At 29.3% G+C, this 15353-nt stretch overlaps 4 protein-coding genes across 16 annotated transcripts; 2 read left to right on the top strand and 2 right to left on the bottom strand.

The window, feature by feature from the left end:
• Positions 1–1869: 1869 nt before the first annotated feature.
• LOC143180296 (uncharacterized) lies at positions 1870–5005 on the top strand. 3 transcript variants are annotated; one of them, XR_013002104.1, is made up of 9 exons: positions 1871–2053; positions 2933–3073; positions 3168–3285; positions 3414–3575; positions 3638–3871; positions 3959–4090; positions 4182–4354; positions 4572–4690; positions 4861–5005. XR_013002104.1 is itself a non-coding variant. In XM_076379923.1 (8 exons), exons 2-8 carry the CDS (start codon positions 2937–2939, stop codon positions 4934–4936), a joined length of 1032 nt encoding a protein of 343 aa, XP_076236038.1. In that variant the 5' UTR covers positions 1870–2053; positions 2933–2936; the 3' UTR covers positions 4937–4997. The 3 variants fall into 3 exon arrangements, 2 of the variants coding, with proteins under 2 accessions (XP_076236038.1, XP_076236039.1); XM_076379923.1 differs by lacking the exon at positions 4572–4690 and having other exon boundaries at positions 1870–2053; positions 4861–4997; XM_076379924.1 differs by lacking the exon at positions 4572–4690 and having other exon boundaries at positions 1882–1966; positions 4861–4997.
• LOC143180297 (N-acetyltransferase family 8 member 2) lies at positions 4959–6385 on the bottom strand. Its single transcript, XM_076379926.1, has 2 exons — positions 5913–6385; positions 4959–5691 (listed from the first exon to the last, which is right to left on the bottom strand). The coding sequence occupies exons 1-2, from the start codon at positions 6209–6211 to the stop codon at positions 5181–5183; spliced, it is 810 nt and encodes a 269-aa protein (XP_076236041.1). The 5' UTR covers positions 6212–6385; the 3' UTR covers positions 4959–5180.
• Positions 6386–7034: 649 nt separating this feature from the next.
• LOC143180702 (KH domain-containing, RNA-binding, signal transduction-associated protein 2) lies at positions 7035–12566 on the top strand. 10 transcript variants are annotated; one of them, XM_076380611.1, is made up of 10 exons: positions 7035–7070; positions 7139–7375; positions 7784–7905; positions 7991–8107; positions 8201–8513; positions 8613–8727; positions 8815–8934; positions 9081–9181; positions 10055–10151; positions 10279–11598. In XM_076380611.1, exons 2-10 carry the CDS (start codon positions 7171–7173, stop codon positions 10367–10369), a joined length of 1281 nt encoding a protein of 426 aa, XP_076236726.1. In that variant the 5' UTR covers positions 7035–7070; positions 7139–7170; the 3' UTR covers positions 10370–11598. The 10 variants fall into 10 exon arrangements, with proteins under 10 accessions (XP_076236726.1, XP_076236727.1, XP_076236731.1 ...); XM_076380612.1 differs by having other exon boundaries at positions 7051–7375; positions 10279–10405; positions 10661–11598; XM_076380616.1 differs by having other exon boundaries at positions 7051–7375; positions 8694–8727; positions 10279–11600.
• Positions 12567–12936: 370 nt separating this feature from the next.
• Positions 12937–15197, bottom strand: LOC143180799 (THAP domain-containing protein 1-like). Of its 2 annotated transcripts, XM_076380768.1 has the most exons (5): positions 15067–15197; positions 14820–14968; positions 14637–14741; positions 14468–14551; positions 12937–14377 (listed from the first exon to the last, which is right to left on the bottom strand). In XM_076380768.1, the coding sequence occupies exons 1-5, from the start codon at positions 15123–15125 to the stop codon at positions 14058–14060; spliced, it is 717 nt and encodes a 238-aa protein (XP_076236883.1). In that variant the 5' UTR covers positions 15126–15197; the 3' UTR covers positions 12937–14057. The 2 variants fall into 2 exon arrangements, with proteins under 2 accessions (XP_076236883.1, XP_076236882.1); XM_076380767.1 differs by having other exon boundaries at positions 14637–14968.
• Positions 15198–15353: the final 156 nt, after the last annotated feature.

Here is a 15353-nt window from a genome sequence, read left to right as displayed (position 1 = left end):
AAATTTTAAACTTTAATGTCATGTTGGTAATTTGGAATAGTCTACTGCTGTTGTTACTGCTTTTAACATTTTTCCTTTACTGATCACAAAAAAGCGAACTTCTAATAGAAGTCGAAAGCCTGCGAAGTCTTCAATAACTTCAAGTTTCTTTTACAGAAACCAACTTAAAGCAGCAGAGAATTAAAAAAAAACTGAGAAGAATAAAAAGAAGACGAAAACTAAGCAAACGGAGCAGAGAAAGGCAAAAATGTAACAACGATAAAAAGAAGAAGGAAAAATCTCTCAGGTCTTGAATCCTCAGACTCAAACACTAATTACGATATCGCTATTCTAAATTATCATAATATTTTTATACTTTTTTTATATTGTATGTTTCATATGGATACATACATACCTCCATCGATGATGGTGAAATTTACTCTTTTTCCTTAATTTCGTCGTCGATAAATGGCCAAAACTACATTTCAGGTAATCCTCTAATACCTATACATTGTTTTCAAACTGCTTTAAACAACTTTTTCACACAAAAAACCAAAAAAATCTTTAATTTTCCTCATACATAACGTCTCAGCTTCCGAAAGTTTGATGCGCATGAACGAGCAAAGTAAATATCTTCTGCGCAGTATATTACGTGTGATCATGTGACCTGAGCGCGAAAAATTGAAACTTTGTAAAATACGAAAGTACCTTATTCAAATAGAATGAATCTATAACATTGATAAATGCTTCTATGCCTTTCATGAAACTAGGAAAGATACAACCAATAACCTACATTACTCTTCTTTCATGATTTAGTTTGAAGATTAGCAAGATTTTATCTCAATGAAAACGTACATACATCAGTTCCTCATGATCTGATTTACAAATTTGTAGAATTCGGTTAACGAATAGGAATGAACAGAATACGATAAATTAATGGTGCATGCAATACAGAAAGAGTTGTAAACAAATCGTTGAGAGAATTGAAAACGTTAAAATGGCTGTCGTAACGGCTCGGCACGATTTGGTTCGATTCAAGCCGCGCAAATGAGTGGAGCGATATTAAAATCTACGCAGGCAACAGATGGGCCTGGATAGCTTTACGATGCTTCGAGCCAATAACGAAAATCATTAAATTAGCTTTAACCGCCGCTGCGCGGCACACTGTTAACAGCGTACTAATTCTATTATTTAGTGTTCGCATAAAAATCTCGAGATTCTGTTCGTTACCTTCCTTGTCGACGCAATTCAATATTTTTTATTTTACTGTTAACTTCGCACACATACTACTAAAGTAAGTTATAATACATCTATGACACTACATTAATATTCATGCTCTATATTGTCACTAATTATGAAAAAAACAAAATATCATGAATAATGTATTTATTTGTCTTCTTCATATAATAGCCCGAGATAACAAATAATATTTCTCTCATAATGTAATTGATAAATCGACTGAATCATATGAATACTATTCCGCCGTTCGATGTTCTACTACTAATTATTACTATTAATTAATATTATAACATTTATGTTGCTTTTACCATTGATGAAGCATATGATAGGCCTGTCATCCGATGCATTTTTCTGTCACACATTTGGGGGGTTCATGAATCCTCTTACCATTTTCATGTCATATCCAACATTATCGATTGAGTCTAAAACAAGATCTCAGCGCTACATATGGTAGGAATTAAAATTAGATGTTACCACAAACATAACAATTATAAGACTAAAAAAAGTTAAAATATAAAAATGTCCCAAAGTGTGACCGAGTCATCCTCTGGGGCAACTCTGGCAACTGTCATTATCAGCATTAGATCCATCGCTCGAAAATCGTAGAGGGCGCTCGAAAACCAATGGTTCTTCAAGGAGTCGGTATTTCAGAAAATGAGACGCGAAAGTTCATACGCTGTACAGTCTATCGTTGATACTCGTCTGTGGTCTCTTCTTATCGTTAGATATCGACTGCTGCGTGATTCCTGTAATAATAAAATTGTGCATAATTTGTTTACATACGATTAAGTGATTTAAAAATTTGTTTATTCATTTACCGAGTTCGATAAAATATGTACGTAATTATTGACTTCATCCATTTGACATTGCATTTGCACCACTTGACATTCAATTCTTACTAATGCATTTCATTTGTAATTGTACAATTCGCTTGTAATATCTTATAATGGTTATAATATATTATGATGTTAGTGTGAACTGTTCATCATTTATCAAGATTTACGTTCTTATTAATTCTAAGTGTCATAGACCTTGAACCCCAATGTATAAGATAAACATGATCCGTATTCCGCGTGCACGTGTACATACTTGCACATAAATAATGTGTCTGTTATGAAATATAGACTGTTTTTTATTGGAATAATATCAACAAAACTGTTAAAAAATAATTATATATAAAAAAATATTTATATTTACAACGAATGGTAATTTAGTTTTTACAAGATTCAAAAATATACTGTTCGAAAACATGTAATTGTTCTATTATTTCTGAAAATTTACACGAAAATCTGTATAAAAATATATATATAATTAAGTTATAAATTTAGAATAAGAAATTTTATACGTTTTCTATATTTTTTTTGTTTTTTTTTTGTTCGCATTTTTTTACATATTTTTATATCATGCTAGAACTATGTGTCTTTACAATTCAAGTTATTTAAATAAGTTCGTTTAAAAAAAGACTGAATCTTTTTAATGAAACATGGAAAGAAAAAACTGAACATTTTTTTAACTACGTATATCATTTAATAAAAGTCCTGCTCTTTTTATTAAAGCTTTATCACTGCTTTTAATTACTAATATAATACATACTATTAGTGTATCTAAACCTAACTTTAATTCACAACATTTACTTCATTTAACATTCATCATAGGTTTTTAGTATTTTCAAAGTATATATGTCCAATTAATCAATTCTGTTCTTGATGACCAGAAAAATGCTTCCACCAACTTATGTAGAAGGTTTCCATAATTTGGAAGCTGTAAAATCTATGGAATATAGACCTCTTGGAAAAACTGGGTTGTTAGTTAGCAAATTATCATTAGGTGGTGGACCGTTTGGTTGCCACTATGGGTAAATAACTATAAATAATTTTAACAAAGAAATATGAATTACACAAAAATATATTATATTAAATATTTTGAACATATCAATGACTGTCTAATAGCCCATATGATGAGAAAGAAGCTATTGAAGTAATACGTCAAGGAATAAAACAGGGCATTAATTACATTGACACTGGACCATGGTATGGACAAGGTCGCTCTGAAACTGTGCTTGGAAAAGTAATTTTATATATATTTCTCCAATATAGAAAGGATTTACATGATAAACTCTTATGCAAATGTTATTTTTATTTTTGTATAATTAACATTACTACTAAAGCTTTAAATTCATATTAATTCTTTAAAAGGCTTTGAAAGGTATTCCGCGCGGAGCATATTATATAGCAACGAAAGTCGGAAGATATGAATTAAACTATGAAAATATGTTTGACTTTTCAAAAGAGAAAACGCGTAAAAGTTTCAAACAAAGTTTAGAACTACTGGGTGTGGATTATGTTGATGTTATACAGGTAAATGATTTTTTTTTTTCTTTTTTTCTTTTAAGATCATAACTTTTTTCCTTATACTGCAGGTTCATGATATTGAATTTGCTCCAAGCTTAGATATAATAATCACACAAACTTTACCAGAATTATCAAAACAAGTAGCAGAAGGTAAAGCCAAGTATATTGGAATTACTGGCTATCCAGTATCTATTTTAAAAGAATGCATTGAAAAAAGTAATATTAATATATCATGTATATTGAGTTATACGAGGTACACACTAATTGATAACACTTTAGCTGAATACTTTTCATTCTTTAAGGTACAATTTTATAGTAGTTTAATATAAAGATATTGCGAACTACATATAAAATTCACATTTTCTAAAGAATTGCACAAACCTTTTTAGACACACAATATTGGTATAATTAATGCTGCAGCTCCATGTATGGGTCTGTTAACTAATAATGGCCCACCAACTTGGCACCCTAGTTCAGAACAAACAAAAGAAATATGTGCAAATGCAGCTAAATATTGCAAGGTATTGTGAATAATACTTTGCTTTACAATTATATACAACAATTATATACATAAAAATATTTCAATTATACTTTGATTAAATATATTTATAGGTTCATGATACAGAATTAGCCAAATTAGCATTGTGGTATTCCATGCAGTGTGAAGATATAGCTACATGTCTTGTTGGAATTCAAAATTTAAGACAATTGCATATGAATCTTGATATACTTAGAAATGGCATTACAGATAAAGAAAAATGTTTGTTACAAGAAATTCAAACAAAGTAAGTACTGTATTTTTATTTAAAAATACTACTAAAATTAGGAGGGAAATGAGCAACATTATTAAAAAATTAGAATTAAAAAAATTGTTTCACCTTACCCTGTCAGTTTCCATTTATTTCTACTTTTTTATAAATTATTATTTTCTTTTATACAACCCAATAAATTAAATCTATTAGTTTTTAAATGTAAATATCATTTTCTTGTATGTGTCAATAGTTCCTGCTATCAGAGACTTTTAATGTATCTGATCTGACATAGGATTATATTCTACCTACATTTTTGTGATATATAAGTCCACAATTTTCCCTATCGCACTTCAACCTGATAACACAGTGGTGAGTTACCAAAGATTAAAACAAAAGTTGTTTTTCTTAATAAAACACCACCCCCATAAAAACAAACAATAAACTAATTGGAAACTATTTCATATTTACACATGAAAGACAATGACAAAAGTGTAACTATTTTGATTGTACATATTAAATGATTTTCTGTTTTATTTCAGATACTTATGTAAAATAGTGGAAAAACATTGGGAAAACAAAGAAGTTCAGATGTACTGGGAGTATATGAAAAAGTGAGAAAAATATATTTTTTTATAAATACTATACATATATGTTAATAGTATTTGTTGAATTGTATAATAAAATTGTTTCAATAAAATGACATCTTCAATATCTTAATAATAATATAAAATATAAATATTTATATATAACAATAATAGTAAAAAATAAATGCAATTTTTAGAGATTCTTTTTGGAAGATATAGAATTAGACTTATTTTTCTGAAAAAATTAGAGTATCATAAAATATGAGATTTCATTCTCACTTATTGAGCATTACTTTGCTATATGCAGTAGGTACATAATCATCTTCACCAGGTTTAATTTGGTATGTCATTTCATACATCAACATAGTTATGAGTGTACCTAAAATAGGTTTATGATACATCTGTTGCAATTCAAAACCCTTCTTAAGACATAATTCTCTTCCACCTTCTGTATATTCTGAAGCAACAGTATTAGCACAGCTATAGCCTTGATCAATAGCAAATTGCAATGCAACATTAATAAGGTACGAAGCTATGCCTTTCCTTCTATATTGATGATGAACATGTAGTCTTTTGATCCACGCACCTTTGTCTAATCTATGGCTCTTACATAAAGCAACAGTACCTACAATTCTTTTAACCTGAGATGAAATATCAATGTTTGAATCACGGAATTGTTGCTCAGTCATAATCGTATATTTTACATTCTTTGGATGTTGTGTCATTAGATAAGGTTCAAATGCTTCAGCAACCCAAAAACATGAAAAGGCATTCGACATGTAAATCCTGTTGCAATAGACGAATATATTTTTAAATTACTTCATTTCTTAATTTCAGTTAAATTATTTCATTTAAATTTTCTAAAACTCATTTGAGATGTAAAGTATTACGCAATAGTAAATTAAAGATTAATAGAGTACAACTAATATAATTTCTTGTGATTTTATGTTAGCTAAAATGAACTATAATAAACATAAAAACTACAGCAAACATAAAAGGATTTTTACCTGGGTATATTAGAAATTTCTTCATTGATTTCCATAGATTTTGCTGCGAAACTTATGTAAGTTCCAACAAACATAAAAAGAATAACGAAAGGGACAACTAAAAGGCATATTGTTAAAGGTAATCCGAAAAAAATAAACATTATTGCAGCAAATAATATCATCATTTGAAATGTCAATTCTTTAAGTACAATGCCAAAGAATGTTGAATTCAAAGACGACATTACACCGGCTTTTATTAATTCTTTGCAATTAATTTCATCGCCGGGTTTGTAGCTTCGTATTACTATTATATGGCTCATCTTTGAAAATATTTGCTTAAACAATTCCACAGCTTATACGCATACTTAACAGAGCAAATAGAAATTAGATGTAGGTATATTCCATGGTTAAGTTTAACAATTTAGTTAGGATAATGTTTTCGATATTCTCGCCATCTGCGTTTAATGTAAACATATATAGCAAATTAATTTATCTTATCCCTACGATATGGCATATATTCCTCTCAATTCTTTTCTCCGAATATTTAACAATTTAACAAGATTGGAAACATACATTATACTGTACCGTGAAACTAGATTTTCTTGTAATCACAAATTATTAATTCATGTATAATTATTGCTGTATTAGAATTACGTATTTTAAATCTATATCAAACAGGACAACTTATTTTTCACAAAATTAAAAATGCAATTTAAAATTATTTTCCATTTGCAGTGTTTCCAAATGTTAATTCTCTATTATCAAATAATATAATAAATAGTAAGTAAAAGATTAGAATTGCTATTGTATGAAATACATTTTCTAGTTTAAATTATTTCAGTCTTAAACAAGTCGTTAATCCAGTAAAAAAGAGTTAAAGATAAAAAGAATATTTTAGTTAACTTTTTAGAAGTATGAACTAAAATATGACCCATTTTAATTCTTTACTGTTTAAATAAATCATTAATTCAAACTATTATTCTGCACATTATTTGAATTTTTTATTAAGTATTTCAACTTTTGTTCAACACTGCATGTAATAATTAACTAAAATCTGAGATCTTTTATTGAAAATTCGTCATGTCTCATAAAATAATGTTGAGGACATAAATGTATGTACGCCTTAAAGTAGAATAATGGTCAGGCAGCCATTGTAACTTTTGCGTACAGACGCGTTAGGTGTGTATATTCTATTTCGTTATATCTAAATATTTGATTAACGAAGTCATAATTTTCCTTCTAAACAGTTTCTTAAGTATCGAGTAATACGTTGTTAATAATGAGTGATAGACAAAGTAATGGTGACTATAAGTATCAAAGGGAAGAAAGTATCGATATAAAGCCAAGGGTGTCGTTGGAAAAAGACCGTGATGAGAAGGAGCATCAAGTTGATAAAGCCGGAGAATATGTTCGCGAGCTTTTGCAAGAAAAAGTTGAATTAGACTCCCAAAAATGGCCTAATGCAACTAGGCTAATTGATCAAGGTAAATCTATTGTTGTCACTCTTTTTTTCTTTGTCTCAAGTACGTCATTATTTCTTATATGCATTTCTTGTCATACTTTGTATTTCTTCTTTATATTCGCTATTAAGTCTATTTCGAAATTAATTTGAATGTATTTCTTATATTCTTTATGATTCAGTCAGAACAAACGTTAAAATTAATATTTAAGGTTAGAACACAAAATGAAGAAAACTGGGTAAAATTATAAATTAATGATAAATATTTGCCATTAAAATAAAAGTAATTATTAGATAGTACAATCAGAAAAATATATTATTTCACATTAAATTTGGGATGAAGATAATAGTTTCTTCTACAAGTCTTCTTTTCTTTCTAAATTGTGTTCTTTCATTATATAATAGAATCAAGGATAATTATTTTATTCAATAGAAATTCAAAAGACTCAGGCTATGGGAAAACCAATAAGAGATCCAAAATATGTAGATATTTATCGTGAAAAACCAATTCGTGTTTCGGTTAAAGTATTGGTACCTGTTCGTGAACATCCTAAGGTAAAAATCACACTTTACTATTAATGTTTTAATCATTATTTTTCTAAACTGAGAATATAGAATTATACCATGGAATTTATTATAGTTTAACTTTGTTGGAAAATTATTGGGTCCAAAAGGTAATTCTATGAAGCGTTTACAGGAAGAAACTATGTGTAAGATGGCAGTATTAGGAAGAGGATCAATGAAAGATCGTCAGAAGGTACATTAATAATATGTATAATAAAATAAACATCCTGAAAATTTTGAAACATGAAAAAATGAACCCCTGAAAAATTATTTTACATTGACTTAGGAGGAGGAATGTCGTATGTCTTTGGATCCAAAATATGCACATCTTTCGGATGATCTTCATGTTGAAATCACAGCTCTTGCACCTCCAGCAGAAGCTTATGCTCGTATAGCATTTGCATTAGCTGAAGTTCGAAAGTATTTAATTCCTGATAACAATGACAATATTCGTCAAGAACAAATGCGAGAAATGGAAATGAGCATGGCAGATGATATAACAAATACAGATGACAGAAGGCCTTCTGTCAGAGGTGTCCCAGCTGGTGGTGGAATATTGAGACCAACAGCCAGGCCTACTTTGCCACGATCATCAAGAGGTTTGTCATTTCTGTGTTAATATAATTCATATTTTGTAAAAATATACTTAGTTCTTTTATATTTCAAAAATTGCAAGTGGGAAATTATTGTAATTTTAGCAGCAATACTTCCACCACCTTCTAGCAGAGGACCAATTTCTCGTCCTGTATCAGGAAAAAATAAAGTATTCTCTATTTTAGACCGTGCTCGAGCTGCTATGGACCAAAGCTATGGGTAAGTCTGTATACATATTCAGAACTATTTAGTTCTGTTATTCTATGCTATTATCAAATACTGTTTAAAATTGATTATTATGTATAGTTACGAAACTGCTACTCCACCACCGAGCACTCGCGTTGGGTCACATCACGATTACGATTATCATACATCGACCGGCAACAGCAGCCGATATGGGGATCGGCATTATAGTTCAACATCAGGGTAAATATACCTTAACTTTACTTAAATGATGGCCAACATTAAAAATAGAATTAATGTTTTTTTTCACTACCCCGACTTGAATGTTCTTTTGGGGAAAATAGTACAGCTTTTTTTCTATCTATTATACTTTCCTATATATTATTTAGAGATGATATGTATCCTTCCTCGAGGTATACAACTTACGAGTACGATGAAGACGCTGTGCCACACTCTTCGCACGAGTACTACGAAACTTCCGAATACCCAGGTAATGTACACCATATTTTTTATTACTTTAAACAGAAATATTTAACACAACTTGTAAAAAACATAGAATTTATACGAACTTCAAAGTTTGAATACGAACATAAATAGCAATTATTGTATGTGCACACTTTCCTAAGGCATATAGAATTGATTAAATTTTCATGACATTTACAGTTTTAATAACATGAACATTTTAATATATCAATTATAGGTAGATAAATTATTTATAGAATTCTTATTCTCAAATACAATTAAACACTCTAAACTTAAATAAAAGAAGAATCTGAGATAACATAAATATTAAACTAGAATAAGAAATAGTATTTAATAGTAATTTAAATTCGTTACAAAACATATGATTATTTTAAAAGTAATTACTAAGCTAATTAAGGCTTGTAACCAAATATTAGCCCTTGAGTTGTATTTATGACCAAGTCTTTTAATACTAAATCAATCATTAGAGATGTTGGGACAATTGAGACCTACTGTCCAGTAAACTTGCATAAACATTTAGATGCTTTCTATTTCAAAATAACAGAAGCATAAACAAGAATAACAGTATCAATAGAAAATAAATGATTGACTTCTGAAAATTATTAAAGAAGATGGAATAAAATCATTTAAACTGATCTTTTTTTAACAGTGAACGCTAAATTGTCATATATGACTTTACATGATAACCCATAATCTTAACTTAAGCAATCCTTTAGCCCATTTATAATTATTCTTACCAGTGTATTTTTACTTAAAAAAGAAAAAACAACTTATAACGCACGCATTGCGTGGTAGTTGTAAACATCCAATTAACACATCGTGATGGTACTCTGAATTGATCTTGAAATAATACAAATGAATCACTCCATGAAATTCGCAGAGGAATCATCAAGCCGCGCTTGGAAATCGTACAAGACGACAACGACATCGGGCTCAAGCTCGCGCTACCGCAACGCTCCGTACTCACGACCTTCCAAGTAAAAATCCACAAAAAATCATCCTTAATTCTCTTAACTAGTTTTTCTTCCTTTCACTTTAAAACAAATATCCTCAACAGTCTGCGAAGGAAAGAAATTTTGTTTCTGACTTTGTTATTTCATGTAGCCCTAAACCGTTGACGTGTAGTCTTCCTAATGCACGACGACCTATGGTGCCTGCGATGTCAAAAGCTATAAACGACAGAGATCGTTTTTAACACCAACTACGAGGCACGAAGAGAGATTAACACACGGTAAACGATACGCAGACAATATTACAATGTTTCATCGTATTGCGAAGCTATTTTAACTGAAACGTATTAGTATTATATTCCCTGAACTTTAAGAAATTTAATCGATTTCGAATACTGATATCATAAAACTTATTCTTCATTCGCGATACATTGTCCTGCTCGATGAAGGGAAATTTTTCTCGCATTTCTTCTATCTTTTTTCCGTATTTTAAATGTTGAGTATTTCGTATATAACAAAGCTAACATGCTTTTCAGATGAATTATTTGTGGCCGTTGGATAAGCTGGAACACGTAATACAATGAAAACTGTAATCAAAGTGTCTCAGCAATCTTCGATTTTTTCAATCGCGAACGATCACATTACTATACGTCCCCATTCCTCTGGAAAGTTTGAATTAATACATGTCGTAGCGTTGATTTCATACTTCTGATTTTCTATAAATAAGTATAGATCTTGTTCTTTATAATCCTATTTTGAAAATATTTACGCTAGGGTAGGATGTTAGATGACTAGGAGGATCAGTGGGATGATAACAAGTAAAATTATTAAATTAGTCTGTACTATAACGTGACTTAGAACAAAAACGTCGGAGCTGTGTTAAGTTTTTTCAATGGAATTTGATATTTCATATCCCCTTTTGTTATTCTATTTTATACATGTACTTAAGTGTTTTTCTTCAATTGGCAATACTCCATAAATTTTAATTCTTACTAAATGATGATAAACTCCACATGTTTACGCACATTTATTTTAAAAAGACATTATAAAAGTACATAGCTCGGACAGTCATATGGGTATTAATAAACTAGCAATACATAGTCTAAAATGGAACAAAGTAAATATTGTAAATGATACTTTGACAAATGGACGTATAAATTAATATTAAATAAGTTGCAAGTTATAATTTGTATGATAATAATGTGTATAGCATTTACGTGCAAAAAGAAGACAATTTAGAAAACATGTAATTACAAGTGTAAAATACTTGTGTATGAAGCAAAGATTTGCGTGATTTGTCTTAAATGATATAGCATCTATAATACTATAAAAAATTACTGTAATCCTATGATCTCTCAGCATAAGTATGCAAAAAAAATCATAAAATAATTTATGTGTAACTTATAAATACTTTCTTTTCTCTAAAGCAACTATCTGTTCTCTCTTATATGTATGTAATTTCTCATAAAATGTAATAAATGAAAAGTATAATAAGATTTGTTTGAAAAAAATTTAAAGTAAAATCCTAATTAATCAATACCATTATAATTCAGAATATACAAAAATATATTTAATAAGTAACATTAAATGTATTCATTAATACAAACAAATTTTTTTACCAGTATATTAATAATATTGTCCCAATGGTAATGCAGATTTTGTTCTGAATATTTCTAAGTTTTAAAAATATAAAAAAAAATGTTGATTAATATGAAGATATGGTATCAGAGAAGTATAACAAATTATATCATCTAATTTTTTCAAGTTTCATAATATATCTTTATTAAATTAATATAGCAACAACAAAAATTTAAAAATATTGATTTTATATTATGTTAAATAAACATTATGTAGTCTTTAAACTTTTATTAGCAACATTCAAGTAGCAATATCAATCTACTGAAGTATACATTTATTATTTTACTTATAGAAGTTCTGTCTATAATGTTGAAAACATTTACTTTTAACAGCTTTTTTCGTGTATCCTTCTTAGGTATAAAGAAGCATGTGGAAAAGCGCGTGGGAACGCGCTTCCATGGGTTGAAATATTTTAATCTTCTGTCTCTACAATCACTGGAGTTCAAAGTCCCTTGATATAATGTGAGTACTATACAGCATTTAATTATTAATTTAATATTTTCTTTTTATTCATTGATAAAGCAATTGTGATATATAATATACATAGCAGAAGCAGAATTTCTTTGCAGTTTGCATGCCTGATAATCTATACCGATTATCATAAAAAAATCTATGAGATGTTAAGATTTTCTTTCAGACAAAGGACTGTAGTACATACAGTGTATGTATGAAATATTAATATCTCATATGTGGACAATGCAATAATAATTAACTACGAAATAATAACTTATTTAATAAAAAACAATATGAATATCTGAATTGTATTATTTAAATGCAATAAATAAAATTAAATGTTTTAACGTATTTAGCATGTTGAACAATTGGTGTCATTGGTACTACGTTTCCAGATTCATACATATACTTGATTATATAGTTTGTAAAGAAATACAAAATATGTTTTATAGAAAGCAATAGAGATAAATTAGAAATTAATTCAAAGTTTCGACGAGAAAAGCACTGAAAAATAGTATATATTATGTAGTATCCTGCATATTATGTATATAAGTATAGTAATGAATAAAAAGTAGATCCATATACCATGTGATTTATTCCTGATGTGATTTGCTTACAAATTTAAACGCACATCTTTTATATATATTAAAAATATTTACAACATTCATATAGAAATATAATTTCAAACATATATTCCATTTTTTCATCTATAAGTCTTTTCTTTGGTTCGCAGAAAAAAAAACAATAAGAAAGAAAGAAAGCAAAAAAGATTAAATTTTATATTGTTATATTTTTATTTTTAATAGATTGCTGCCATTGTATTGGCATAACAAAATTGGACGCATAAAATATAATCATTCATAGTGCAAAGACATTTTAGTATAATACATACATACATATTTACATGCTACTGGTAAGGTCAGACAATTAGTGTCTGAAAAAATTCTGTTGATGGAAAACAGAGATACTAACAAAACAATTTCCACAAATCGCAGCCTTGAGGTAGTTGCTGTCGAAATCGAGTTTCCTAGGAATGTCTTGCAATTTTAATTATATGTTAATGTAAGTCTCATCTACGTTCGGTTAAAATTTTAAAAAATTTCGCTATTCCAAATTCGAGTTATTTGGACTCAGAATTTCAATTTTTAACATGTAATCTCTATGCCGAGACTTTGCTGAAGTGACATTTTTAATTCTATCTCCGATAATTTTCTTAGAAATTTGTTAAGAAACTAATACATGGTGCACAGCATCCATAAGAAACCATGTGCCATTAACTTTCTAATACGATTGTGCGGAAACAACTACCTTAAGAAATGACGGACATTCGTATCAGTTAAGAAGTCACACGAACGTTGCGATAAACATCGTAGCATTTCTTGTTCATCGTCGTCGTTACACGGACGTCGCTCGTATGACTGCTTATACACATTCTAGTATTACGCTACGACGGATTACAAATATTTACTTAGTTACAGAATGAGTCAAGATCATTTAGAACTTTTCTTTTGCACCATTGCAGACAAAAGTTCTATTGCACATTTCGATATCGTGTTGGATCAATAATAATAACATACAAGGAACTTCTAAATTCTAAACGATCTTGACTCATATTTTGACTAAGTGAATATTTTAAGATAGTTTTGGGAGAATGAACATATGTTTTGAAAACATTAATGGAAGAAAGCACGGTAGTATAAAAGTCAATGAAACCAGATTTCCTAAGACATAAGTAAAGAGTTGTACCGTTTTGTGTTTGCAAACTTTACAAATAATTTCTTCTATTATTTAAAGTTGCCAAACACTTTCACTGTATTTCGATAAGGCCTTCTCAAAACACATTTAATCTTTCAGCGTCGACGAAGTACGTGAAGCCTCTTGCGTAACTAAAATTAATTTTTTTAAATTGCATACCATCTGCTTTAAAGAGGACACTGTTGTTTGCAGACGCTTTACTTTTTGGTTCAAAACTCTTTTTGCATTACGAGCTTCAGATAGACTTTTGCGCATGTTGTTTAACTGTCTTCTGTAACTCGTTGGTGTATAAGTATATTGGTGATCATGACATACTAATTGCCTAGACTCTACATAATTGTAAGGGTCTGTTGTAATGGTACTCTTATTGCATGTTGCATCTGTTGGTAGGACATGCATTTCAGAACCTGTAAATTTTAACATAATCATATTATTAAATAATGGAATTGAAGAAAAGTAGAAACAGCATTAATATTGAATGTGACTTGAATACAAACTTTCTACGTCAGAGCTATGAGGTTCAGCTAATGGATCAACAGAAGGTTTATCATCAGGCTCATATTCCATAGAAAGATTTTCATCTATAACAAGTATATAAAATGTAATTATCATAATATTATGTCTAACAGATGTGGATTATAGTTTCAACAAAATTTATGACATTACCTGATAATGATCTGGATACAGTAATGTATACACTATTGTGTACATTATTCTGTACAGGATTGTGTACATTATTCTGTATAGTATTATGTACATTATCTTGTACACCTGTGTGTACATTAGTGATTAAAGTAGTAAAGTTACTATGTATATAGCTTTTTTCTGGAGAAACTGATGGTATACTACCTCTCTTCAATCTAACATAATTATATTTTTGCTCTAAACATTCTGGTGCAAAATGTGTTGAACATATAAAAGAATTAGAAGTAGGAACATAGTTTTCTTTTTCAATATTCTGAAGCCATAGATGCACTAGTTGCACATCTTTTGGAAACCTAAACAACAGTGCATTATTAATGTATTATCAATAAATTTGCATCCAGTTACAAATCTTAATCCACATAAATGTATACTGATATCACTTCATACTTACCTATGAAAGGACAATCCTTTTGTACCCTTTTCCTTCTTACAAATTATACACTTATGCATCTTCGTAATATTCCGTCACACAAAATTTCAACGTTCTACAAGAATTACTGGCAAGTGCTAGCAAGTACGTAAATATGTAATTGCAACTGCAAGTAATGGCGTCAAATCTTGTGCAGTTAATAAGCATAGACTTAGGAAACCTAAGTCTGTGTTAGTAAGTATGTAAACGGGGATGTTTAGTACCTATGATCTCGTTCAGATGGCGAATATGGTCTAGTTTCAAAGATG

The sequence above is a fragment of the Calliopsis andreniformis genome, chromosome 6, assembly GCF_051401765.1.
Source record: "Calliopsis andreniformis isolate RMS-2024a chromosome 6, iyCalAndr_principal, whole genome shotgun sequence".
Classification (NCBI taxonomy): domain Eukaryota; kingdom Metazoa; phylum Arthropoda; class Insecta; order Hymenoptera; family Andrenidae; genus Calliopsis; species Calliopsis andreniformis.
This window is presented reverse-complemented; position numbering and strand designations above follow the sequence as displayed.

Excerpts from the sequence above, each read along its gene's own strand:
- LOC143180702 (XM_076380611.1), top strand. The coding sequence starts at position 7,171 with ATGAGTGATAGACAAAGTAATGGTGACTATAAGTATCAAAGGGAAGAA. Across the intron at positions 7,906-7,990 it reads CTGTTCGTGAACATCCTAAG|TTTAACTTTGTTGGAAAATT; the intron begins GTAAAAATCACA and ends AATTTATTATAG. Across the intron at positions 8,728-8,814 it reads GCTATGGACCAAAGCTATGG|TTACGAAACTGCTACTCCAC; the intron begins GTAAGTCTGTAT and ends TATTATGTATAG.
- LOC143180799 (XM_076380767.1), bottom strand. The coding sequence starts at position 15,125 with ATGCATAAGTGTATAATTTGTAAGAAGGAAAAGGGTACAAAAGGATTG. Across the intron at positions 14,552-14,636 it reads TGTATCCAGATCATTATCAG|ATGAAAATCTTTCTATGGAA; the intron begins GTAATGTCATAA and ends TACTTGTTATAG. Across the intron at positions 14,378-14,467 it reads TCATAGCTCTGACGTAGAAA|GTTCTGAAATGCATGTCCTA; the intron begins GTTTGTATTCAA and ends TAAAATTTACAG.
- LOC143180296 (XM_076379923.1), top strand. The coding sequence starts at position 2,937 with ATGCTTCCACCAACTTATGTAGAAGGTTTCCATAATTTGGAAGCTGTA. Across the intron at positions 3,286-3,413 it reads CTGAAACTGTGCTTGGAAAA|GCTTTGAAAGGTATTCCGCG; the intron begins GTAATTTTATAT and ends ATTCTTTAAAAG. Across the intron at positions 4,091-4,181 it reads ATGCAGCTAAATATTGCAAG|GTTCATGATACAGAATTAGC; the intron begins GTATTGTGAATA and ends ATATATTTATAG.
- LOC143180297 (XM_076379926.1), bottom strand. The coding sequence starts at position 6,211 with ATGAGCCATATAATAGTAATACGAAGCTACAAACCCGGCGATGAAATT. Across the intron at positions 5,692-5,912 it reads GAAATTTCTAATATACCCAG|GATTTACATGTCGAATGCCT; the intron begins GTAAAAATCCTT and ends CTATTGCAACAG.